At 37.4% G+C, this 25,030-nt stretch overlaps 1 protein-coding gene across 9 annotated transcripts in view; it reads left to right on the plus strand.

Moving 5' to 3' along the window:
* Nucleotides 1-25,030, plus strand: part of DNAI3 (dynein axonemal intermediate chain 3) — a 31,870-nt gene that overhangs the window by 5,203 nt on the left and 1,637 nt on the right. The window contains exons 2-22 of one of the 9 annotated variants that reach the window (XM_049809266.1): nucleotides 235-391; nucleotides 663-794; nucleotides 2,155-2,193; nucleotides 6,412-6,593; nucleotides 7,147-7,251; nucleotides 8,128-8,289; nucleotides 9,784-9,983; nucleotides 10,262-10,378; nucleotides 11,634-11,824; nucleotides 12,741-12,865; nucleotides 12,964-13,053; nucleotides 13,495-13,584; nucleotides 14,288-14,416; nucleotides 17,344-17,417; nucleotides 18,825-18,972; nucleotides 19,723-19,810; nucleotides 20,809-20,939; nucleotides 21,753-21,816; nucleotides 22,245-22,375; nucleotides 23,065-23,269; nucleotides 23,675-23,766. In XM_049809266.1, coding sequence (XP_049665223.1) covers nucleotides 677-794; nucleotides 2,155-2,193; nucleotides 6,412-6,593; nucleotides 7,147-7,251; nucleotides 8,128-8,289; nucleotides 9,784-9,983; nucleotides 10,262-10,378; nucleotides 11,634-11,824; nucleotides 12,741-12,865; nucleotides 12,964-13,053; nucleotides 13,495-13,584; nucleotides 14,288-14,416; nucleotides 17,344-17,417; nucleotides 18,825-18,972; nucleotides 19,723-19,810; nucleotides 20,809-20,939; nucleotides 21,753-21,816; nucleotides 22,245-22,375; nucleotides 23,065-23,269; nucleotides 23,675-23,766 — 2,481 coding nt within the window. In that variant the 5' untranslated portion in view covers nucleotides 235-391; nucleotides 663-676. Of the gene's footprint in view, nucleotides 1-234; nucleotides 392-646; nucleotides 795-1,601; nucleotides 1,682-1,830; nucleotides 1,911-2,154; nucleotides 2,194-6,411; nucleotides 6,594-7,146; nucleotides 7,252-8,127; nucleotides 8,290-9,783; nucleotides 9,984-10,261; nucleotides 10,379-11,633; nucleotides 11,825-12,740; nucleotides 12,866-12,963; nucleotides 13,054-13,494; nucleotides 13,585-14,287; nucleotides 14,417-17,343; nucleotides 17,418-18,824; nucleotides 18,973-19,722; nucleotides 19,811-20,808; nucleotides 20,940-21,752; nucleotides 21,817-22,244; nucleotides 22,376-23,064; nucleotides 23,281-23,674; nucleotides 23,767-25,030 lie in introns of those variants that run through there. The other 8 variants (XM_049809267.1, XR_007507107.1, XM_049809264.1 and 5 more) reach the window with 8 other exon arrangements.

Consider the following 25,030-nt stretch of genomic DNA (forward strand, 5'->3'; position numbering starts at 1 on the left):
GGCTGCTATGTGTGTACCTTCCACATGATGGTGCTGTGCGGTCTGTACAGTGGGCAGGCTGTACTGCATTTCCTTCTTTGCAATGGAACTGAGCCTTTTCTACGCTGCTGTTCTCAGCCTTATTCTAGATATTGGGAAGAAGAAAAGTAAATGAAACAAGAGTAGCCTTCTATACAGCATCGTCTCCAGCTGTGTGGTTGCTATATGTAATTATGCATACATCTTCTTTCCAAGTTTGTCCCCCACAGAGCTACACTGAAAAATTAACTGGAAATAGAAAAAAACACAGAAATACTTTGTGCAGCTGAGTAATGATGTACACTTAAGGACATTGGGACAAATATTTATAACTGGAGAATTTTCACCTGTGCTCCTCCCACTGTAGCTCAGGGTAAGAGAAACCCCTCTCCTAATTTAACCTTTCACTGTTTTGGATAATCAGTTTCCATACTTAATCACCCTGGACAGAAGAAGTATTTCCATCTATTACATATCATACCACAATACAGTTTATATTTAAAATTATGGAACACACCTTTGGCTGCATATGAAAATAATACTGTAACGATAAACTACATAAAATCATGGACCAAATTTTCACTCATAGATGGTGCATTCCATTGTCTGTTTAAAGTTTATTGATGGTATGTATTTTTCTCTAGAGAAATCTGAAAAAATGTCAGAAAATCTCATATCCGGCAAGACCTCCTTGAAAGGTCCAAAAACCTCAGCAAAGAAACAGAAAGGTGAAAACAAAGCTAAAGAATCCTCAAAAGGAAAACGAACACAGCTTGGTATGTAAGGTACAGGAACAATGAAACAAGCAGTAATCTGGTCTTACATGACAGCTACCTTAATTATTTTGGGCCCACACATTTAAGTAAACATGCAATAAATTAGAATATCCTATTTTATATAAATGAGAGATCTACAATTACTGAGTATGGTTTTGTAACCAGTATAAGGAACATGAAAAAGCTACATTGCAGTATTTATGCTTTGTCTTGGTAGTTTTGATTTAATGGTTTGTGGTGTTGTAATAACACTATTGAATGGGAAATTGGGAGGCTTAATATATATTAAGTGGGGAGATTCACAAAAGCTAACAGCCCAGGGAGAGAGCGTCAGGCAGAGAGTTGCCCCCAGAAGCAGGAGTTCGGGTGCTCAGGATCACACTGTAAAGGTACAGTAATAGAGCTTGAAAATGTACCAAAGTCTCACAATTTAATTTTGCAGTGCATTTTATTGCATTTTTTCTGAGATGTGCTGAGATACTATCTCACTTGTGTCATTTATAAAGTATAATTAAAGTATAGTTAATGAAGGGTAAGGCTAATGAGCCTTTGCTATATACAAATATTTTTTCCCAGTGATTCATGCACATTCTTAGAAAAGCTGGGAATGTACTTTTGCTTGGGTTTTATTTGTTTTGTTTCAGAGAGATATTTTTTTCTGCCATGACAGCCACCTTCCTGAAGTTGCTTTCACCTTTTCCCTGCCAGCTGATTAATAGCTGTTGTGCTGCAGAGCATATTCTGCCCATCAGTGCTAATCTGTTCCTGCCCTGCCTCATTGTGAGGTTTGCAGACCCTCTCTCAGGAGCTGAAGAAAGCCTGGCTCCTGCAGCACCCTGCCACCCAGAGCAAGCCTGCCCATCTCACCACTGTCAGAGGGGTCTAAGGTCTGCTCCTGCCTGCACACCTGCCAGTTCTGCTACTGTCTGACATTAGCGAGCCTTGCCCATTTATCTCCTCTTCACACGACAGGATTTGCCTGGTAACTGCCCCAAGCAGGTGCTATCAGATAGCAGGCAGTGCAGTTTTCAACCCTGGGAATGGCAGTGTGCACAAGTTGACCGATGTCGTATGGCTTCTCTCTTATGCAGACCACCTGCTCAAAATAAAAATGAGGTTTAGATCTCCATAGTTTCAAAATATGCTAACATCTCCTTAAGATACAGATCTATTTTAAAAGGCTTCACTCATTTCTGGTGTTAAATTTGAACTGAATAGAAATTATTGTTTCCTCTTCACAGTTTAGTTTTAAATATAGAGAGATATTTTAAATATTGCCGTAACAAGGACAGGACTGTGTATTTATAGTTACTTTGCTAGGAGGAAAAATTACTAATAACATCATGTCATTATATTTCAGGTAAAAAAGACGAAGTTGATCTTTCTATGGCTGCTATAGGTAAGCGCTATGACGACTGGGCTTTAAAGTAACAGTTTTGGAATACTTTAAGTATTTTGAAGCTTCAATGTTACTAATGCTAGGGAATGAAAAGGAAATATTTTTTATGAATGAGAAAAATTAGAAACTATGAAGAGATGCAGCTATTACAGTAGTGATTACAGTACCACTCTCTGAGTAGCAGGCAGGGCAGCAAGGAATGCTGAAACAGGCATGAGTTTGTTTTTATCTTGGGTTGAGAGAAGCCTGGGATCAGGGGAAATAAAAAGCATCACAACAGAATTGTAGGGTGCAAAATGTTTGCATTTAATAGTAGTTAAGCAATTGAAAGAAAAACTTGAAATATTTTTATCAGTTTTTAATCTTTGTCAAATCATTATTAAATCTGGTGAGAAGATGATTTTAGCATATCACTTGTGGTTTTTAATCACAGATATCAGTAGACATTGATTAACATCTTTTGCTTTGTAGGGGAAAAAAAATCTGCCATTTAAAAGTCACGAGGTATCAAGCTTTTCTTTTGGCTTATGTGCAAGGAAAGTGCAGTTTTAAGTGTGGCCATAGTTAAGAGCTAAAATACAGAATGATTGAATTGAAATATATTCTTTTTTCTTAAACATCAAATAATTTTTAATGTTTTTTCACATTTCTGGTTGGATTTTTCTTCAGACCTGATTTGTGCAATTCTTCCTCAGATAGAACTTAAATTGATCTCAATGTAAAATTTATCTACGGTTTACAGGAACAGCCCAAAAGGTTATCTTCTTAATTGGCTTTTAACAGTATGGCTTTTATTGCTAAAAGCTAAAACAATGTGGCGAAGTAGGAATATCCAAATTAGGTAATTTTTAAAGAAATCATAAATCACTTGTCTTCCTATATAATCCTATGAGCACACAGGTGGAAGTGAAAATTGCACTCGATTAGCATCACCGAAATGGCTAAGCTGCAATTAATGAGAATGGACAGTAAGTGATCCCTTAGATGTATTTTCGGTGATCCTGGAGACACTTAGTTTTGACAGTAAGAGAGAATTTTACCTCCACCTAGTGGCAAATAAGGTTAGAGCCATAATATCGAAACTATTGCTAGAAACCTGTTGCTAAAAGCAGGAAAATAATGCTACTATATGCAGACACTGTCCGTGCATGGTACCTCCTTAGCGTAAGACCTGCAAGTGTTCTTTACTTCTGTTAGAGCTTCTTGGTCCTTTGTGAAGTTCTCATCACACTAAGCGGTGTTGACTGTTACAAATGATATAATTTACTATCAGAAAAAAAATGTGAAGCCTCTGGTTAGATGCTAGATACTTTTTGCTCGAAAAGAACATTCAATAAAAATGTTCATAATAGTGTATCAACTCCTTATGTTATACTATAGAACCTATAATCTGTAATATAGATTCTATAGTATAGAATCTGTTACAGTACAGCATTCTATACTACAAGATTTTAGTCCTTTAGCCTAAAAGATGTCCATATTTTAATTCTGATCATTACTTTGTTTTTAACTTGGACTTATAGCAATTGAGCATTGAAGAAAATACACTTAGACTATCTGTCCTACTCTGCTCTCTCTCGTAGTGATGTCTCTTGTAATTTTGCTTAACTTTAATGAATGCTTGTATTGTTTCATTTGACACTGAAACCTACATCTCTTTGAAATGATTTTTTTAGCATTAGCATTTGTGGACAGGGCTGTATGCATGATTCCACATTTTAAAAAATAACATCATACAAGCTTCCTCAATAAACAACAGTTGTTCCTGATTAGGATTTTTGATGTATCAAAAAAAAATCTAATTGGTCGGGTTTACTTTAATTTATTTGAGCCATGGGAATAATATTCTGAAAAAATTTCACATAAGAATCAGCAAATGACATTTATAAATTTTCTGTAGGTTCTAGCCATCCTAATTGCGCTAGCCACATAAACAACTCTGAGGACTGAGATATGTACACATTTCTTGTTCCTTTGCTCTCCTGTCCATTCTGTCCTGTGAGCCAGCTGTGTACGGCAGAGGATGGAAATTGCATTCTGTTTTGGTGTGCAACTCTAGGTTTCTATCCTCTTTCTATCCTATGAAATTTAAGTTGCAAAAGGAGGTCTAATTTTTTTTTGCTCCAATATATTGCAATGTCAAGTATATCTGTAGTGTTGCAGTTTGTACTAGGGTTTGAGTCTGCTTCCTAACAATACCATGCCCTTGGCTAGGGTGACCTGGGAGTCCTGCAGACCAACTTTTGCAGTGCCTTAAAAGGATTAAATGTTTCAAATCACCCTAGAATAACACTTTTTCTGAGCCTGGTCTTATAGCCAAATTGATAAGCAAAAGAAGAATCTAGGTCTTGGCCTCATTAGCTACAGAGAGTAGATGTCAAAATGGCAAGCAGAGGGACTGCGAAAGATGAACAAGACCTGACTTGGTCTGGTGGTACCAACAGTGAGTTTGGACCAGATAACTTTCAGAGGTCTTTCCCAGTCAAAATCCCTACGACTTTTTATTTTTTGGAAGCATCCACACAGAAATCCTGGAAATCTCTGAGATATCCAAAAAGGAAAGTCCTTATGACTGTAGTCATATTGACTACAACTTGTGAAGAAAGTGAACTAATGGACTGTGCATGCCACAAATAGATTGTGCGTGCTACAAAATGAGTAGTGAACGCTAAGTAAATCATACTTGGTATAGTGCAGGGTGTACCCAGAAGCACCATGCATGTCAGTAATTTTAGTGAATGACTATAGCAGAGCAGATGCAGTGGAAGAGCAGCACTGAAAGATTTTAAAGGGTAAATGTCAGATTCATCAAACATTATGTATTATGTGATAGGCTTATGCAGAGATTTAGCTTCCCGAATGATAGAGATTAAGGACGATTTATCATTTTGTCAGTCCTTGTTGGCTTAGGTTAGAGATGGCTTCTCAAAACATGCTGAGCCAGCTGGTCAATATAATAATTTTAAATATATCAACTTCCATTTAAGGCATACACAACGAGAAAAATACCACAGGTGCTGGGAATTAAGATAAAATATTAAATAACTCAACTAAAAAAGGAGAATAAAACAAAGATTATACAAAGTATCAGCTATTATCACAAAAGGCAGTCCATTTAAATTCATAAAAATCCCATGTATACATGTCCCCAAATCTCTTACACTTTCCAGTTTATCAAAAAGATGAACATTCAAAGTGAACATCTGCTAGCCTTCTCAGACAAAAGTATAGCGGCCTTCATGAAGCATGCGCTTACTATGGCAGCTGAGACATTGAGCAGCAGTCTCCTAGGATGGCAGTATTGCAAAAGAAGAAAAGAGTCTCTTAGGCAGCAGGATTCGACTAGCTGGGCCTATAGTGATCTCAGTCACTTAGAGCTGTTAGGTAAACTGGAAGGCAGAACATGTGATATGGGAAGGACCAGTGTTATGTATATGCAGCTGACACACATTTAACAAGAAGCGCTGTATATTATCTTCAGATTGTTTGCAAAGCGCAGTTGATGGGTCACCTAACTGCACCGAGCCTCACTAAAACCAGCGAAGATAACAGTGCTGGAATTAGGATAAGAAATAGCTTGTTCTAAATTAATACGAATGAACCTAACAGAGGTCATGTGTGTAGAAAACAACAGCTGTATATTCTCCAGCAAAGCTGAAAATAAATATCTGGCTTGAATCTTAGTGACCTTGCTTTAGTCTCACTTGCTTAGTGAGAAATAAACTCAACTGCACTCTGAACTCAATGAGAGGAAGATGAAAGTCCAAAATCAGAAAAGCATCCTCATTTGGGAGGGTATTGAAGCCTCATCCAGATTAAACATGGCTTAACATGGCACCGCTCTACAGGGAAGGACTAGAGTGTATTTATTCAAGGGGTCTCTTAAATCAGAGCTATGCACTTGTGTCCTCAATGTATTAAAAACAGCTCATTAATGACTGTTCACTAAAGCTCTTAATCACCTGTTGATCGAGAGGAAAAAAACCCTCATACAAAGAATAACGTATTCATTAAGTGGGAAGTGTTAGAGTCTTTTCCAAGATTAACAAAATGTAATATAATTTGTATTCCATGCCTTCCAAAAGACCAAAAACTAAGCTGAGGGATTCAAAGTCATTCTGCTAGGAAACAGAAAAGACACAGAATTATTACAGTATATCTTTATGTTTAAACAACACTCTGAATTTGTTTATCAAGCAATTTTGCTTTCTTTCATAGGCCACCCAGAAATCTTTCCTTTAGTTTTCACTACAAAGACTCAAGAGATTTTTAATTGCCGAGTTGATGAAGATGTCACAGAAGAAAATTGTTTCAAACTTATTAAAAAAGAGGACATCATTCAGGACTTGAAAACAAGAGCTACTATTTCTGATTTCCACCCTATCAAAAAAGTTGTCCTAGTATGTAGCTTATTTCATTCTCACTTTCAGACTTCATGCTCTCAGAGTATACATTCTTTTAATGATAAGGTCTGTCCTTGTTTGACTCTGTGTAAATACATTAATGCTGTAATATCCAACGGCTATACGTCATGGACCACTGTTAACTCAAAGTTTCTCATGGCTCACCATGCACATATGGTTTTTTAACTACTTTAGATTGAAAATATGCTAAAAAGTAACATAAACATTATTGGTCTTGATTCTGTGAACTGGCAGAGCTTCACAGATTTTGGCTTCTCCTAATTCATGGCCTATTTATCAAGAATCACTAAAACTACTTCTTTTCTCTTTAATTCTCTGTATGAAAAGATTAGTTTTGTCCCAGTCGTATTTTTATTACAAAGTAAAATCCATCTGTTCTTTTCAATTAGCACATGGAATTCTGTGTTAAGACCACAAGATTAACCAGATACTGAATTTACACTAGTGGTAGCTTTGCCAGTCACAGGCTCATGTCTGTTTTGTATGTTATTTGCTTTCAGTTTTCCACTAATTGTTTTAATTAAAATAGGAATATCCAGGGGAAGAACTTTTGGTAGTTTTTGATGCAAAGTTCCAGTACGGACAGAACTTTTACTTTGTTGCTTCTGAGGAAGCCAAGGAAAACCTTCTGAAGGTAAGAAAATCCAAGTATACCACAGCATTGTTCTATCTATTAATATTTCAGAATCTTGTCTCAAACATATACTTCAGGAATTGTATTGTATTCGTTAACATCTGATGCGCTTGGCATGCTAGAGTGTTTCTCTAAAGCTAAATCTGACCATGGAAAAATATCCATATCACTGTAAAAATATCTTTTATACTGAGAAAGACCGAATTAAATTTTTGTATTTTACTTCAGAGGGCCAGTATAACCCCCATTGCTGCATTTTTATCATAAGCGTTAATTTCCTCTGCCATGACCCAGGTTTCTAAGACAGACATAAAAATAAAAGTTTATAATATATTGGGCATCTTCAAAGAAATATGATACCTATTTTTCACTATATGTATGCATATATTCTTCAAATCATACTTTAAAATATTCTTGAGTTCTCAATAACTCTAGATACATAGAAGATTTCCCCTTGTGCATTGCATCATAGGAGAAGGTTTATGGGTAGATTATATAATTTTTCAACATCAGGTTGTCACCCAGCATCAAGAGAGGTAACAATTAATAGAAAAGCAAATTGCAATTCCAGGCAGGAGGGCCCAATGTAGAAAATCACTATAAATTCCTTTTATATAACAGTGATTTGCTTTCAAGACAACAGTCTCTCTTTAGTAGTTAAATATTAAATATGTAACATTTATTGGAAAATTCTAATGCACAAATGAATGAACAGGACCTAACCCAATCATACCCAGGGGCACAGTATAGCCAGACTTACTGCATTGAGACAAAGTAAAGAATGCATGACTAAAGACTGAAAACTGGGTTTCTAGTGCATGCTTACATTTCAGTAACAAATTTTTGAAAAAGTACCATTTCTCACTGATGTCACAGCCTCCAGAAACTGCAGAAGAAAAAGAAGGAGAAAAAGAAGAAGAAAATAGAGAGGAAACTCTGGAAATCCATCCTTATAAGCCTCCTGTCCACAAACCTTGGGTTTCTCTTGGCAGTGAAAAGGAAGTTGAAGAAGAATCTGTTAAAGACACTGTTACAAAGGTCAGAATCAACAGATGTTAGTCAATCAAATAAATATTAAAAAAACCCAAATTTATTTTAAGTTCCTTAAAAAAAAAAAAAGTCAGGAAACTGGAAGTTGCAATCCTAGTTTTGCTTGGGGTCTTTCAAGAAAAAAAAAAGAGAGAAATAGCTTGACTTTTAACAAAAACTGAAAGTGCTGCAGAAACTTTTTTTTTTTTTTACAACTCTGTTCTTTTTAAATCCTGCAAATAAGGTATGTAAGATTGCATTGGACATACTTTTTAAGCTGTAAGTTCAAAAGTCCTCATCATCTTTGGTCATTAGCATCTCTGCCACTTTTTGCTCAATTTACTATCTGGCCAGATTGCAAGTTGAGTCATTGTAATTATATTCTATGGACCTAGTTCTGTTTACATGGAGCCCAGTGAACTCTGTTTCATTATATGGATGGCATTTAAGTAGCATGCAACACTTTTAAGGGCTCTCTACCTCGGAATAAATGTTACCAACTCCAGGTATTACAAGCTGACTTTACAGAAGGGCATATTTGATTAATTACACCTACAAATTATACTGAGAAAATTATACATCCAAAAAGTAGATCCACTCACAGCTGTCACCTAAGTTGTGATGTGTGCGGCATCTCCAAGCATTTAACTGTCCATGAGTGATTTTTACTCAATACCTAAATCCCTGTTCAGGGAAGACTGGCTAAGTTTTGATAGTTCTCAGCAACTGGACATCTTGCTTATACTTAAAAAGATGTCTGATTGTTCTAAAGCTATTTCACAGTCACTAAATTTAACCCACATTCGCAGTCCAAGTATTCTGTATTCTACCTTGCTGGCAAGGTCCACTCAGAAGTATTCTCAGCCTACATTCCTTTCTAGTTCTGTGGGAGATGCTGGGAAAACATACCTGCCTATGAATCCAAGACAAAGCAATACCTCTCTACTGCCTGAAATCAAGTGCCTACCTCTCTTTATGGGTAGAAGTCAAGCCGCATCCCTTCTTCCTCCCTAGTTCTCACTATAAGGAAACTCCTCACACAAATTTTTGTGGATCCTCCTTGGGGTACTTTTCTCTCCCTAGGCCATGCAAGGGAAGATGAAGTACCTCACCCAAAGTTGAGAATTGCACTAAGAGGGAAGGGCTGAAAAGTTAGGTCTTGGAAGTCCAATGCAGTATGACCTCCTGCAACTCAATCCTTTAATTGAAGGTGCGGTTTTGATATTGCATGAATTAGAAAATGTAATTCTTTTATCCTACTAGCAATAATCCAAACCGTTAACCTAAAGGCAACTTCTTGTCTTAGAAATACAAATCTATCTTCTATTACATATGTAGGTTATTTATATAAGCACTTCAGAATTTCAAAATGTAGAAATATATGTAAACTCAGCGCAGACATCATCAATAGAACTAATTCTACAATTATATGTGTTGCCATTTTACAGAACAAACTTTCCAAAAACTTTCTCCCCACTAACTACAGAAATATCTCTTTTCCAGATTAAGTATATGATTTCTCGAGTACGCAAGAAGTTCGGTGCACCAATTACATTTACTGATAAGAATGCTTCACATGTAAAAGACAGTTATTTTGAATGCACGTCCTATCAAGACAAAACTTTCAGTATTAAAATACTTGAAAAAGATGTGGGCGTACAAATGGTTCCAAAAGTAAGAGAAGCTAGTACTCAGACAAAATGGTAAGTGCGAGAAAATATTTATCAGCTTATTAAGCTACCCACTGTCTCTGATCTCAGCTAAAGTTATGTAAATTAACCCTTCTGGAGTTACTCAGTTACAAACTGATTAAGAGAACAGAATTGGATGCTCTGTTTGCATCTTTGTTCTTGCACTCTTTTCCTAAGAGTTTCTAGAAAAATCAAATATACTTAGCTTTTAATTTTACACATTACATGGGTTTCTGTCTTTGAAATTGTTTCTATACTTACTCACATTCAATTTTATTCCAATTGGTTAGGACCTATCCAAAAAATGCAGCCACACAGTATTTTCCTAGACAGTTGTCAAATGAAGAAAAAGAAGAGAGCCTGTCATCTGAGAAGCTGAAAGAATTTCTTACCTCAGTACATTTAAGGTAAAATTACTGCAGCAATACATGTCAAAGGCTACCTGAAATAATATAGAATACAAACAAGAACTCTTGTTTGAGTGGACCATTGGTCTGGTCAAATACTGATTTTTTTTTGTTTGCTTATATATACTTCTGGGGTTTTGTGCTGTTTTGGCTGGGATAGAGTTAATTTCCTTCACAGCAGCTGGTATGGAGCTGTATTTTGGGTTTGTGCTGAAAACAGTGTTGATAACCCAGGGATGTTTTAGTGACTGCTGAGCAGTGATTGCACAGAGCCAAGGCCTTTTCTGCTTCTCACACCACCCCACCAGCGAGGAGGCTGGGGGTGCACAAGAAGTTGGGGGTGGACACAGCTGGGACAGCCGACCCCGACTGACCAAAGGGATATTCCAGACCACAGGACATCATGCTCAGCATATACAGCTGGGGGAAGGAGGAGGAAGGGGGGGACATTTGTCTTCCCAAGTGACCGTCACACGTGATGGAGCCCTGCTTTCCTGGGGATGGCTGAACACCTGCCTGCCAATGGGAAGTGGTGAATGAATTCCCTGTTTTGCTTTGCTTGCATGCACAGCTTTTGCTTTCCCTATTAAACTGTCTTTATCTCAACCCATGAGTTTTCTCACTTTCACCATTCTGATTCTCTCCCCCATCCCACTGCTGGAGAAGGGAGTGAGCGACCAGCTGTGTGGTGCTTAGTTGCCGGCTGGGGTTAAACCACAACAGTTTTGGATTTTCTCTTCCTTATTACTTTAATATTAACAAATAATATTAATATTTGTTTCTACAAAAATTAGCATGAAGTCTATGCCATGAATGTTGGTTTAAATAGATATTAGAACTGTTAAAGTTGATAGCAATACATCTTTTCGAACAAGCTGCAAAGCTGATCTTTCAAACACTGCTCTCTAAAGCAGAGGTTTATGCAGAAAAGCAAAGGTGCTGTCCTACAGCCCTTAGTCACGGGACAAGTCTCACTTACTGACATCTTTTGCACAAGAATTGGACAATTGCACTGTACTTGATCCACAGAGAACTACAGTTAAATTATTGGTACAATTAGTTATTAATATTTAAATGGAAAAGGGTTTCCTTACAGTGATGCATGACTGAGGAATTAATACTTTTTTTTTTTACTACTGCAGTCATAATTTTGTGTAAAACAAAGGCTGCCTCTTTACAGAAATATTTGTAATTCTACTGCTGAGCAGTCATATCTGGATTATTGAAAGTGTTAACTGTTCTTTTCACAAAACAGAATGGAGATTGCATTGCAGCAAAATGAAATTATGAATGCTTTTTTTGATGACTGGAAGGCCCTAGCAGAAGATGAAAACAGTTCTGGTGGCAAGCCAGATGTTTATCTTAAAGCATACCAATCATTTACAGATCTGCGGTATCTCAAGAACAGAACTATTAGCTGCGTTTGCTGGCATCCAACCATTTATGGTAATGCTATTAAAATACTGATTTGAGACTTGAATGGCATGTATAATATGACAGCTATAAAATATCCATCTTTCATAAAATCAGCAGCTTTTAAATTGAAAAACAAATCAAAACTGATTTAGTATGTCTGTCTGAATTGCTGATTTGAGACATAGTGAAAAATGAGACAGGCAAATTCTTTGTAGAGTTCAGACAGGCCATGCGAAGTCCCTCACTAATGTTTTAAGTAGAGATCATAAGAAAGGGTAATTTGTCCCTTATAGGCTCATTTAAGTGGGGCTGCAACTCTGCCAGGTCCTTCTGGTGGCTCTGCATACCATTGTTCTTCTCCCCAAGGCTGGTTCTTGTAGCATGCCTAATACTTGTGAGGAATGTTACAGCCACAATGGGACTTGGCTCTGCTGAATGCCAGGGAGCATCACGAGGCATACTAAATGTCTCCTCCGGCTCCCTGCCGTGGATTATTGCTCTACAGAGCCAGGCTTAAAGGCACAATTAAGTTCTATATAAATGTCCTAGCTGCACAGCATACTAAAAGCCAACACTGCAGCCTGTATAGGAAATTAATTCAGCTACAAAAGACTTGATTTCATGATGGGTGGCCAGGACTATATGCCTGTCATATCATTTCAGGTGTAGTATTACACCATTAAGGAGTACTAGCAAAAAAGTTGAATTTTATCCTAATGCTTAGGTTCTACAGGTCATTGTTAAATAACTTAATTTTAAGTAACAAAAATAATTTCCTCAAAGTTGATATCTAAAAAGAAAAATATAAATACATGGTTGGGTTTTTTTTTTTTTCTTTTTTTGCACTGTATTCAGAAAGTATAAACACAAGTGACTTTGAATAATTAACAGCATGTTGAAACTTGAATTGTCTCTTCTGAGAAAATTCGTTCTCTCTCTCAATCAGGGATTATAGCAGTGTCAGCAAGAGACCAGCTTTCTTACAAAGAGCAAGTTAACCTTTCTGATAAATCATTGCTGCAGCAGTCAGTAATACTTTTTTGGAGTGTTTTTGACTCTATGCATCCTCAGGTATTTAATCAAGACTTTTAAATATGCCAAGTGTTTAAATAACAAGAGAACAAACAATCAGTGTGACTGTATTTCTCAATTGTTTTTCTTCTTTCTAGTTAATGTTGGAGTGTCCTGAAGACATTTTCTGCTTTCAGTTCAGTCCAAGTGATCCAAGTATCATTGCTGGTGGCTGCATCAATGGACAGGTGTTAATTCTCTGCTTAAGAATAAAATTGGATATTTCTGTATTTTCTTACAGTATAAAAATAAGGGTGACGAGATGTACTCAACATCCATAGTAACACACAGGGTCAAAAGACAGATGTCAGTCTCAGAAATTCTCAGAAATTCTCTGATCCTGTACTGAAGTTATGCCTGGTTATTCCATAGCTGAGCCATTACTGTACAATTCTTCTTTGTAGTACTGATAAATAGGTCAAGCTGTAAAAACTTTTTTTTGTTGTTGGGACAAGTGTAGTCTTTCAACTGATTGCATCAGACTGAAGAGGCAATTAAAGACTTCATAAGTTCTAATGCAGAGAGTGAATTTGTTATTTTCCCCTCAAACTTCCATGAATTGTATTTGAAAAAATGTGTATTAATATAAAGGATGAAATAATTCATAATATACTCATTTCTTATTGTAGGTTGTACTGTGGGATATTTCTCAACATGAAGAAAAGCTGCAAAATGCAAAAACTGTTGCTGATGGAATCAAGATAACAGCTGTTAACACGGTGAATGCTTCCATTCTAAATATATTGCAGTACATCTATATGTCTGGGGGGAAAAATGGGTGAAGGTATCTTGACGCAAAACAGAGGAGTAAATAAGCTTTGTAATGAGAGACTAGAAAGGATAAGAAACCTGATGAGTTCATGAAATAAACCTGTTATCACAATATAATTTATACCTGATTAGTCCAGCTTAATAGCTTCACTGCATTTTGTGCAGACCTAGGCTTCAATAAGACTGTTCTTTAATAGCCACCAACATATACTTAACTCTTGCGTTATGAAGCCTATCAAATACATGTAGCATTTGTTGATGAACGTAATACTGAAAATTATTCTGGAAGTTTAGGGACAGAAAAAGGTAGCTTGGAAGATGAGAAGCAGATTTCAGTGGAAGGAGACTATAAAGGGGGTAAGCAGAAGAGAGACCTAAGAACAAAGGAGGAATTAGTAACGTAAGTGGATGTGTGTGTGCGCCTGTAAAGGCATGTCACAATGTCTTTTTAGAGCTTCATATCCAAAGGCCTGTTTTGATGTTTTCCATTTTTTTCTAAAGGGAAGATATTAGACCCCTAAAAAGTTCTATAAACTGATCTGAAATATGTGAAGCAGCATTAACAGTATATAAAGTAACCTTTTTTCTTTGACAGGTCTACTATTGTATTGTGGAAATACACTAAGATATCTCTTTTTAAAACATTTCTAGGAATCACTTATGCAAGTCCACCAGAGTAGCACAGAGCCAACTCTAGTGAGATACTGTGCACTCTCTTCCACACAGTATAGTCATAAAAAACCAGTAACAGATATACATTGGCTGCCAGATTATTTTGAGGTGAGTTTAAAAATTCACTTTTCTTCTTTTTATTGTTTTCCTAATATATTACCTCAGAAATCATAGTGTAAACTCAAGATAAAATATTAAAGATTCAATTATTTGTAATAACCTTCGTTATTTCTCACTGCATTTTCTAAATATTAGATAATCTGGTGCCACTTATCCTGTTCATTGTGCTTTACAACTGTGCTGTGCTCTCAATCTGAAAAGAATCTGCTCACACTGGATAAAAATTCTGTAGCTTTACTGAAAATTGTAATTCAAAATTATAATAAACCTTCCATATCTAAAATATGTTGAATTTCTACTACAAGCAATCTAGCCTGCCACCAAGAATTCAGAGAAATAATTTCAATTACCTAAATATCTAGGCACACAAGAATGGTGTTACTGTAGTTACCTTAATTCTTCTAGGTGCTGCCTGAGTACTCAAAACTTATATTTTCTGTGTTGGTTTTAAAGCTCTGTGGTACTTAGGATACATAGTACAATTAAAGGATTGAACACTATTACAGGAGTATTGGATGCTCATTTACTATCAAAGTACTACAGATGGTTGCCCAAATTAATTTGAAGTGCAAATGTAGTCAAATGCAAAATCAAATGGAGATCAAGAGGAAGAAAAACTGAGCTCTTTGGAAGAAAAAAAAAAAAAAACAAACCTCAAAAAAGAGTTTATGCAAATTAATCTTAGCATCATAGAATCTTTTGGCTTGGAAGGGACCTTAAAGATTATGTAGTTCCAAACCCCCCTGCCACAGGCAGGGACACCTTCCACTAGACCAGGTTGCTCAAAGCCCCATCCAACCTGGCCTTGGACACTTCCAGGAATGGGGCATCCACAGCTTCTCTGGGCAACATGTTCTAGTGCCTCATCACCCTCACAGTAGAGACTTTTTTTCTAATATCTAATCTAAATCTACCCTCTTTCAGTTTAAAACCATTACCCCTCTTCCTATCACTACACTCCCTGTTAAAGAGTCCGTTGCCATCTTTTCTGTAGGCCCCCTTTAGGTACCGGAAGGCTGCTATAAGGTCTCCCTGGAGCCTTCTCAAGGCTAAACAACCTCAACTGTCTCAGCCTGTCCTCATAGGAGAGGTGCTCCAGCCCTCTGATCATTTTTGTGGCCCTCCTCTGGACCCGCTCCATGTCCTTTTTAAGCTGGGGGCCCCAGAGCTGAACACAGTACTCCAAGTGGGGTCTCACAAGAGCAGAGTAGAAGAGAATCACCTCCCTCAACCTGCTAGCCACACTTCTTTTGATGCAACCTGGAATGCAATTGGCTTTCTGGGCTGCGAGTGCACATTGCTGGCTCATATCCAGGTTTTCATCCACTAATACCCCCAGGTCCTTCTCCACAGGGCTGCTCTCAATCCACTCATCACCCAGCCTGTATTTGTGTTTGGGATTGCCCCGACCCATGTGCAGGACCTTGTACTTGGCCTTGTTGAACTTCATTCGCATGGTCCCACCTCTCAAGCCTGTCAAGGTCCCTCTGGATGGCATCCCTTCCCTCCAGCGTGTCGACCGCACCACACAGCTTGGTGTCGTTAGCAAACTTACTGAAGGTGCACTCAAGCCCACTGTCCATGTCGCTGACAAAGATGTTAAACAGCGCCAGTCCCACTACCGACCCATGAGGAACTTCATACATACAGCAGTCCTTAGCAACATTACCAGAAAAGTGAGGAAAAGGGTGCACATGTATCACAAAAAGAAAGCTGATACAACTGTTCATTAATAAATTATGCTACAGTAATACCCATGGATACTAATTCGTACCAACATGAAGAAAGTGATTGGATAGCAGAATGCTGTTTTGGCCTTTGTTGTCTGGGTGAGGTTTTTTCGCCAAGGTTTAGGCTCAGAAAGCTATTTTCATGTTCATCTGGGATAACAGATGCAGGAAACCCATGCTTGATAAATAACACTGACAAAAGAATCATTTTGTCAATACTTAGCAACATACCGGGACATACTTTTTATTATATAAACATGGAATGTGTGTTGGCCGTTGCACAGCATTGCAGTTTTTATGGCACAGTTTCTAAAATCAGCAGTTTATTATTACGTATCAATGAAAAAGTGTTCAAAGCTATATCCAGAACCTAATTAAGCTTTGCACGGTTTTGAGAATACTATTTTGACTCCAGGTAGGTAACTCATGAATGCAAATACGAGTAGGATTTAGCCTAAAAAAGTATAGCTGAAACTTTGCCATGTGGTTGATAAGTACAGTTTTAGCCAGAGTATATAAGTTTTGCATATACTGGAAATTATATTTCATCAGGGCATAGCCTATAATCACTTGTTCCCCCTCCCCCCCCGATACCTTTCCTTTATTTTTCTGATTAAATTAAAATAAATTTGGTATAAAACAATGACTGCTTGGTAAATGATAAGTACTATAAGACCTGCAGAACCCCACCATACACAAACTAAACTGTTAATAATTAATATTTGAAGGCACCACTACCATCCCACAGTGTGGTCTAGCCAAGATAATTTCAGAGATATGACCCATGGTGTAAACCTCTCAAAGAGATATCACTTCCACTCCACTTAACTGTTCAAGATAAATTTCTCAATGATTTGCTCTTTGATTAAGCTGGATTAAAAAAAGTTAAACATGGCAACCTAAGGAGGGCCTGACTTGCAGTGGTGCCAGCAAGTATTTATCCTGCTGACTTAATTCAGAATCTTGGGTGTTTAGAAGGCAAAGCTGGTATCAGCTCACTTGAAGTACATCTTAAAATAGCTTGACTTTATAACTACAATAAGTCGTGATTTTCACACCTTACCTAAGCAGAAATGGTGACTTAATTTCTAGAAGCCTATTTTACATGTTGAAGTACTTAGTAGAGTATAATTTTTGTCTCTCATTATCTTCTCCCCATGTAATTATTATTACTGTTATTTTTAGGACAACCAAATGGCTGCTACTTTTGATAAGAGAGCTGAAACTCGCGTGCAGCTTGTAACCTGCTCCCCTGATTGGTATATACAATACATACTCTACAAGACATCTTCCAGTTTCCTATGGAAAGCTTTATGGAGCATACTCCATGATTTAACTAGCACACTTCTGGATTCCTATCAGCCTATCCTGAATAGCTGAAACTCTGTATGGAGAAGACAAGCACATCAAGTTCTTGGCCAGTTAAGGCCTTTACAGTAATGGCATTAAGGGTTCATTAACTGAAAAACCTCATATGTATACATTTATATTCTGTGTATACCTTAAGAGGAGTGTTGATCACACATTCATTGGCCTGGAGAACAACACCCCGACACTTACATTGATTATGTGACTTGCACAAAAAGCTGTTAAAGATTTTGAGGCCATAGAAATACTCTAAACTACACTTAAACTTGTACACTAGCTGGGCAAAATTATTCTGTGTGAATCTCCTGTTTTGTGGACTTAACAGTCATGATGGTTATGACCAGATATCCCATGTGAAAGACTGGCAAGGGGGCAGAATGCAAAAAGTGGAAATAAGTGTTTAGCTTTCATGATGGCAAAAGGCTTAAGGCTTCAAGGCTGCATGGCTGGGTTCAATCATATATTTGCTAGTTACATCAAAAGGAGGGTTGGAAAGAGCAAAATTTTGTTGTGATACAAAGTCATTTTCCCTAATCAAATATAGAGAAGACTTCAAAGAATTACGTTAGAAGAATGATTGCAAATACAGTTATTAATAAGTTTGCAGTATAATGCAAGTAATGCACATGGAAGAAATAATTTAAACTACTCGCACACCAGGGCTCCAAATTAAAAGTATTCACATAAAGTAAGAGCAGGGAAGTGTCACTGTAATGTCATCCTTGAAGAGCACAGGTCCCTGAGCAACTCCTGTTAGAAAAGGGGAAGAGATGTCAGCAATGAGGTATATTATCATTGTCTCTATCAAATCTGTGAATGAATGTCCAGAGTAGAGCAGCAGGAACAATCAGAGGGCTGAAAACTCCAATGAGATGACAGATTCAAGTGAGTGGGACAATTTGCCTTGAATGTCAGCAAATAATTTGGTACATACAAGAATTGGGAATGAGGTTCTATTTGGATTGCTAAGATCACCCACTACAGAATTCTGTCCAGTTCTCTCAGCCTCCAGAAATTTCACCCAGGTAGTGCCAGTAACTTTACCCAGTAACTCCCCATAAGCAAGCTGTATGAATGCTATCTAGCTGCTTTGGCATAGTGAACAACTGATGAAATGGTGCCACCATTTACAAAAGAAGCAATTAAGTATTTAGCATTTGTCTGATTTTCAGAGTCTCTACTGCTATGTAAAGTTTGAAGATGAAAGGCTAAAAAAAGGCAACTTTAAAATGTGTGGGGAAAACAGCATCTGACTTTGAAACAAAACCAAGGAATAACATTATACAATCATTTTGCAGCTCAGTATTATTTTGGAATATTCCAGCCACCAAACTTCCTGAACCACTTTCATCTGAGAAAGTAAGAGAGGGGGAAATTTTTTATATGCCCCCTGATGTTCCAGATACTTTTAAGCATCTAGATCTCTGCTGGAAACCTCTCGTAAAGGTACTGTACACAAATATATAACAGAAGGATCAAGCCAAACTGTAGATAAGGCCAGAACTCCATAGAAATGTATTCTTTTGCTTCCCAACTCTGATTTTTCCAGCAAATTGTGACTTCCCTGTGAATTTCGTTCTGACTTTGAAATGAAAGACTTCAACAGTCCTCTGAAACTTCAGTAAAATGCATTTTGAAAAGCTAACTCACAAGAAACAGCACGACTCCCTCTTTAAAACTGCAGTAGGTGCAAAAGTAGTTGTATTAATAGTGTAAGTTCCTGTCAGCCTTTTCAACTGCTGTGCTATCTCAGGGGGTCCCAAACTGTGAAACATGGTCATGGTCAGCAGAACCATAATTACTGGCAACCCAGCAGTCAGTCTGATTAAAATGGTCATAGCAGTTTGTAAAAAAAGTGAGGCTGAAAATAATCGGGGGGGGGGGGGGGAATTTTGGACCTGCTGATCTGTGCTGCTCAAAATAGCTGTAGCTGGTACAGTTGTTGAACAAGCGTGACCACTAGAGCTTTTTTTTTCTATAAATATGGCAAAATCCTTACAGGGAAAGGATAACACAAGAGAAACCACAGGTTTGCATTTTCTCTGTGCTTGCACATGAGGCAGCAAATACTCTTCATGGAGTATTACAAACACATTGCAAACTGAAAAGACCTGTTTCATTGCAGTAGAAAGTCATTTAGTCTTGTACCTTAAAGATCTGACAAAATGAGTTACCAAATGCATTTTTTCTGAACAGATAAACTTGTGCGAAAGTGATATCAACACAGAGTATGGACCCGTCAGAATTAGTTTAAGGGAACTGCATTATCATTACAAAACCTCAGGTAATATTTTTATTACACCTTATTGGGGAAAATGTTTTTAATAAGCTTATATTTCAGTATATACATAATGAAAGCTGAACAACAAAACGTTGTATAGCTAAATGCATCTGGGGAAAAAGGTTTCTTAAATATACTGGTATTCAAGGTGTGACATACATGTATTGACTACAAAGATACGTACATGTATTGAATACAAAAAGAGCAGTTCTGTATCCACAGTAACTCTGCCAGGTTTCACTTAATAGCCCATGCAAGTCCCCCACCCAGTCTCTTTATCCCTGAAACAATATGTCCTTTTCAGCCCTTACAGAATACTATTTCTGGAAAAATAATCTTGGAGTAACAGTATATGTTGTAGGTATTTCTGTAGTGCTTTGGATAATGGTGTCACTCTTCACTACAGAGCGTGAAGTTAGCACTTCACATTCCATAGTAGATCAGTTCTTATTATGGTACTTTGTGGTAGGGACACACTACTAATCCCTCTGTAAAGCTGGCAAGCTGACACACAGGTAGCACAAGAGTTGGACTACCTGAGAGACTGACTGCAAACCATGCCAGAAAATGCCTTTCAGGCAATTGAGCTGCTGTGGCATAGCTGCTCTGGTGCACACTGTCACAGCACAGACTGCAGGAGACAGGTTGTGCCGTTCCCTGGAGCAGAAACGTTAGCTCCTGGCTGCAGCAGCTAAGGGGGATGTGTAAGGGCAGTTCCCACGGAGACACTGATGCTGTGTAAAACTGATGAAGAACAGAATGGTGCTATCCTAAGTAGCTGTCTGGGTATGGGAAGCACTGACTTCAGAGCAGCTGCAGCAACAGGGAGATTCCACCAGGAAACAGTTAACCTGCAGAACTGCTGCTTTACTTGGCAGTCTTTCTTCATGTCTCCTCTTGAAATTCCCCTTATCCATGAACTACCTTTATAAGACAAAGGATTTGCTTGGTCTGATAAATTCCAGTGTATAATGAATAGATGTATCCATATTGCTTCCCAGAGAAGGTGCAATCTCTGAACACACTAGAAGTACCCACCAAAGAGAGCCCATATACAAAGATGAGTACTTCTTCAAGCAAAAATCTGAAAGTCCTACAGAATATCTCCACCGACTTTTTTGTTGGAACTGAAGTAAGTGGAAATAATAGATTACTAATGGAAATGTTAATCCAAGATATCCAAAAGACTGAACAATTAAATGAAAGAGTTTTCACAAATGTATGGACTTGCATGTTTTCTTCAGGTGTTAACTAAAAGGATTTTTCTGGACATGCCACATTTTATTCCCATCTTAATGCATTTAGCTACATGCTTAAAATAGACTATGAACCCTGACTTCAAGAGCAGAATTAGAAGACATTTCCAAAATATGTTGAACTTAACTACCTGCTATCAGGAACCAAACAGTATTTCCTTATTCCAGAACCCATAAGATGAGTAGTATTTTTTTAGAGCTGCCACAAATGTCAGGTGAAAATGTTTATACTACTGTTTCCCCCACAACTTATTTCTACTTTAGGAATTCCCACCTATTCATAGCCCTCTACCTACCCCATATATCTAAAATTCCAAAATCTTTCCCAGTTTTGAGTTCATATGGAAATGAAAATTTGGCTTCTAGCCACCTTTTTGCTTCCAGTCACACTTTCCCCCAAATACTGGAGCAAAGCATGAACTGTAAAAACCAAGCACCTCATTCTGCAGGAAGGACTGCCTACATACATGATGGTCAGTAAAGCAGTTTTGGCAATACGTAACTAAAAAATGGTGATCCAAAATTTTAGTGGTTTTTTTCAGTCATTGGCTGCAAATTTAGGTTTTAATTTACTCAGAACATATTTAATTATGGTTATAATTAAGCAATCACAGCTTAAAAACAAGTCACTTTGATATAAACCACCAAGCTCTAACATTAGCATTTACTTGATTTTTCTGGCATCGCAGGATGGAGAAATCATTTATTCTGACTGGAAAATAGAAATTGATAGTGACTCAGCAAAACCAGTTAGTAAGTTCAAGTTTCTCAATACCTGTTTAAACCTTAATATATCGCTAACTTTAAAATATTTGCGCCTATACTCTGCATTTTTAAGGTTCTTGCTCATCTGCTATAGTAGTCTATCTCACTGATGACACTAGGATTTAGCAGTACACCCTCAAAAGTGCAAGCAGTTTAGCTGTCATGACAGAACAGCAAAAACCCTCTCCAGTATCACAGGTGCATCACTATGTGGCACATCACCTAATTGGCACAAATCATGGAAGTAACTAGATTTGCAGCAATTCTGATTCCTATAACATGTGAGCAAAAATAAGGAGGCCTATATCTTTGAAGCCTGTACTGGATCCTGCACTCGTTTCCCTTCGTGTAACTCCCATTGTGAGGATGATCACTAATGCACTATTTACAAGTAACCGACTTTTTCATTCCATTAGTTCAGAAGCACACACAGAAAGACACCATCCACACAGAAACTATCAACACTCTCCAGAGATCTCCATTTTTTAAAGACATCATTCTAAGTGTTGGAGGCCGGAATTTTGCCATTTGGAAAGAAGGCGTTACAGTAAGTTACTTTAACACAGCTGTAACATAATTGATAGATATCCGAGACAGAACTATAACAGCCTCAGAATCTGTATTTTCAGAAGTGTTTGTAAGTCACAAAGCTTCATAGTTTAGAAATAAATTGGGTATAAGAAGAGCTTTTCCTTTGTCTTCACATCAGAAAACTATTTTAGAAATAGCTTTGCAAACTTGCCTTTTACAGGAAAAAAAATAATGAAGTGACCTTCTTCAATTCCAACCTTGTAAACACTGTAGCTTCTCAAAAAATTATTTCTGCTGCTAGGGAAACTGGAGAATAAAGGCAATGTGTGCTAAACAGGTCTGAAGAACTTATATTAAGGATGCAGTCTCTTCATCATCGGAAGACAAAGAAATGTGGGTTTTTTTACAGTTCCTCTCATGTAGGAATCCAGGTTAGCTGCACCTGGCAAAATCTCAAGACCACAGGTTTTAACAGCAGATAGACAGATTACCTTAATAGACTGGAAGTGAGATACCAGGTTTTTTACTTCCCCACAATTCTACTCTATCTGCAGAAAGTTATACTAATTTTGCCATTGATATTATTTTTGTAATAGGATCATTTCAATTGTCAATGTTCTTAAATGATAGGAGATTTGAAGCAGTGAATGGATAGTACTGTTTGATTATTGGGTCTACCTGTTATTTGTTTTCAAACAAATTAAGAATGGACCAATCCTTCAGTCACGCTGCTCTGCAGGAAGAAACACTGCGGGACACTGGTCCTTAACAAGACCAGGAGTTTTCTTCATTGGCAGAGACGACGGAAATATAGATATTTGGGACTTGCTGAAGAAAACTCATGAGCCATCTCATTTCCAGAACATCTCTGAATCAACGATCACTTTCATCAGCCCCTGGGCTGCCTCACGTATGTTGACGGTGATTGCACTTTGCTACCCTGTTTGCAAAATGCTCCATGACTCCAAAGCACACTAATCTTGTTATAGACGATCTTCTCTAAGTACATACTTCCACTGATTTAACACTGTGCTGTATAAACACAAATGCATACATCAGTTCTAAGCATACTACCACGGCATAAAGCAACTGAAAACATTTAATTTAAAGAGAAAAGAAAAGAGTTTGAACTTTAAGGGGAATTTCATTCGTTAAGAAAATAAGAGAACAGTAAGGCTGCCTTTTTGCTGCAGTGAGCAATAAACCAAGAAGACCACAACAAAAAATGAACACTCTGTAGCTCCTGTTTGGGTGGAGGTATGTGTTACTGTTGGAATTTAGATTACTTATATTTTTTTTGTCAAATATCTTTCAGCAAAGCAGCATTTTTTAGCTGTTTCTGATGATCTTGGAGTACTGCATGTTTTGGAAATCTGTCAGACACTAAGTCACCCTTCGAGGAATGAGGTCAGTAAGAATTTTTACTAATCACTGTGACACTATCCTGAAAATTCCAACACAGAAACAGGCCTGCCTGGAAAAACTTGCCTTCAAATGGATGGCAATTATTTTCAGCTCAGTATGGCCATATTCTCCAAAGATCACTTTGGAGGTGCAAAGCCAGCTTTGCACAGAGCTCAGATAGGAGGCACCTAAAGGAAACCTGGGTGACAGCTGGCAGAATTCCATTGCTCCAACCTGGCTACATGAAAACACAGTAAAGAGTTCTTTTTTTGCCTCATGCATAAAATGACACCTGGTTTCACACATTAAAGCAATGCTATATAGTGCATAGTAATGTAAATACACTGAGTTTCTTTCTTTACACCTTCTTGTCTGCATTTGCATCAATATTTTTCCTGTAAATTTGGTACTTTGATTTACACAGCTTAGTAGCTGGTTCTAGCTTAGTAGCTGGTTCTAGCTTAGTTAAAGCACATTTTGCAAACTGTTACTAACATTACCACTCATTCATTGTTTTTTTGAAATCAGGACTATCTGTACCAAAGGGCCATGGGAACAATGGAAACCATTTTAATTTCTCTTTATTTCTACATCATTCTCAGTTTTCTTTTCCCCCACCTCCCAGCCAAAGATCAAGCTAGTGTTTTCATCTCATCCAGTCTGGCAGTCTTACCTGCTGCCTAGACTGTTATTTTTACATTACAAAGTATTCTTCCCATCCTATCCCAGTTTTAAGTTAAGTTTATGTATGCACTTAAATAGTTTATAAACATCCCATAATGGTTTGCTGTGCACAGAGCTACAGTATGTAGCAATATAACACCAGGTCAGCAGTCTCATTTTAGTAAAAGGAACTTCCCTGAAGCAAAGTAGGAGCTAAGTGCTATAACATGAGTAAACACATTGCTTCTACCCAAATTACATGTGATTTGTGACTACACTATTTAGGGCACAGAATTATTAACCCAGGAGCAGTCACTAATACTTAGATTACGTTCATCCTAACTCAAGTATTCACTGAAAAAATACTAAGTTGTTGAAGAGACTAATGAAAACTAAAACACAGAATCCCAGATAAATGCATAGTGTAATACTGAAGTATGGTATTTTATGGTTTTTTTGTGCCTAAAGTTGGGTCAGTGAGGATTTGAACTGATTTAGTGAAATCACTAACCTAAAACCGAAACTGGTATAATAACTGGTTTAGTTATTTCAGTGCAGGTTCCTGAAGGATGACCTACTCAGAGTCAGTGTAATAAAAATTAAC

This window comes from Accipiter gentilis, chromosome 8 (genome assembly GCF_929443795.1).
Source record: "Accipiter gentilis chromosome 8, bAccGen1.1, whole genome shotgun sequence".
Taxonomy (NCBI): domain Eukaryota; kingdom Metazoa; phylum Chordata; class Aves; order Accipitriformes; family Accipitridae; genus Astur; species Astur gentilis.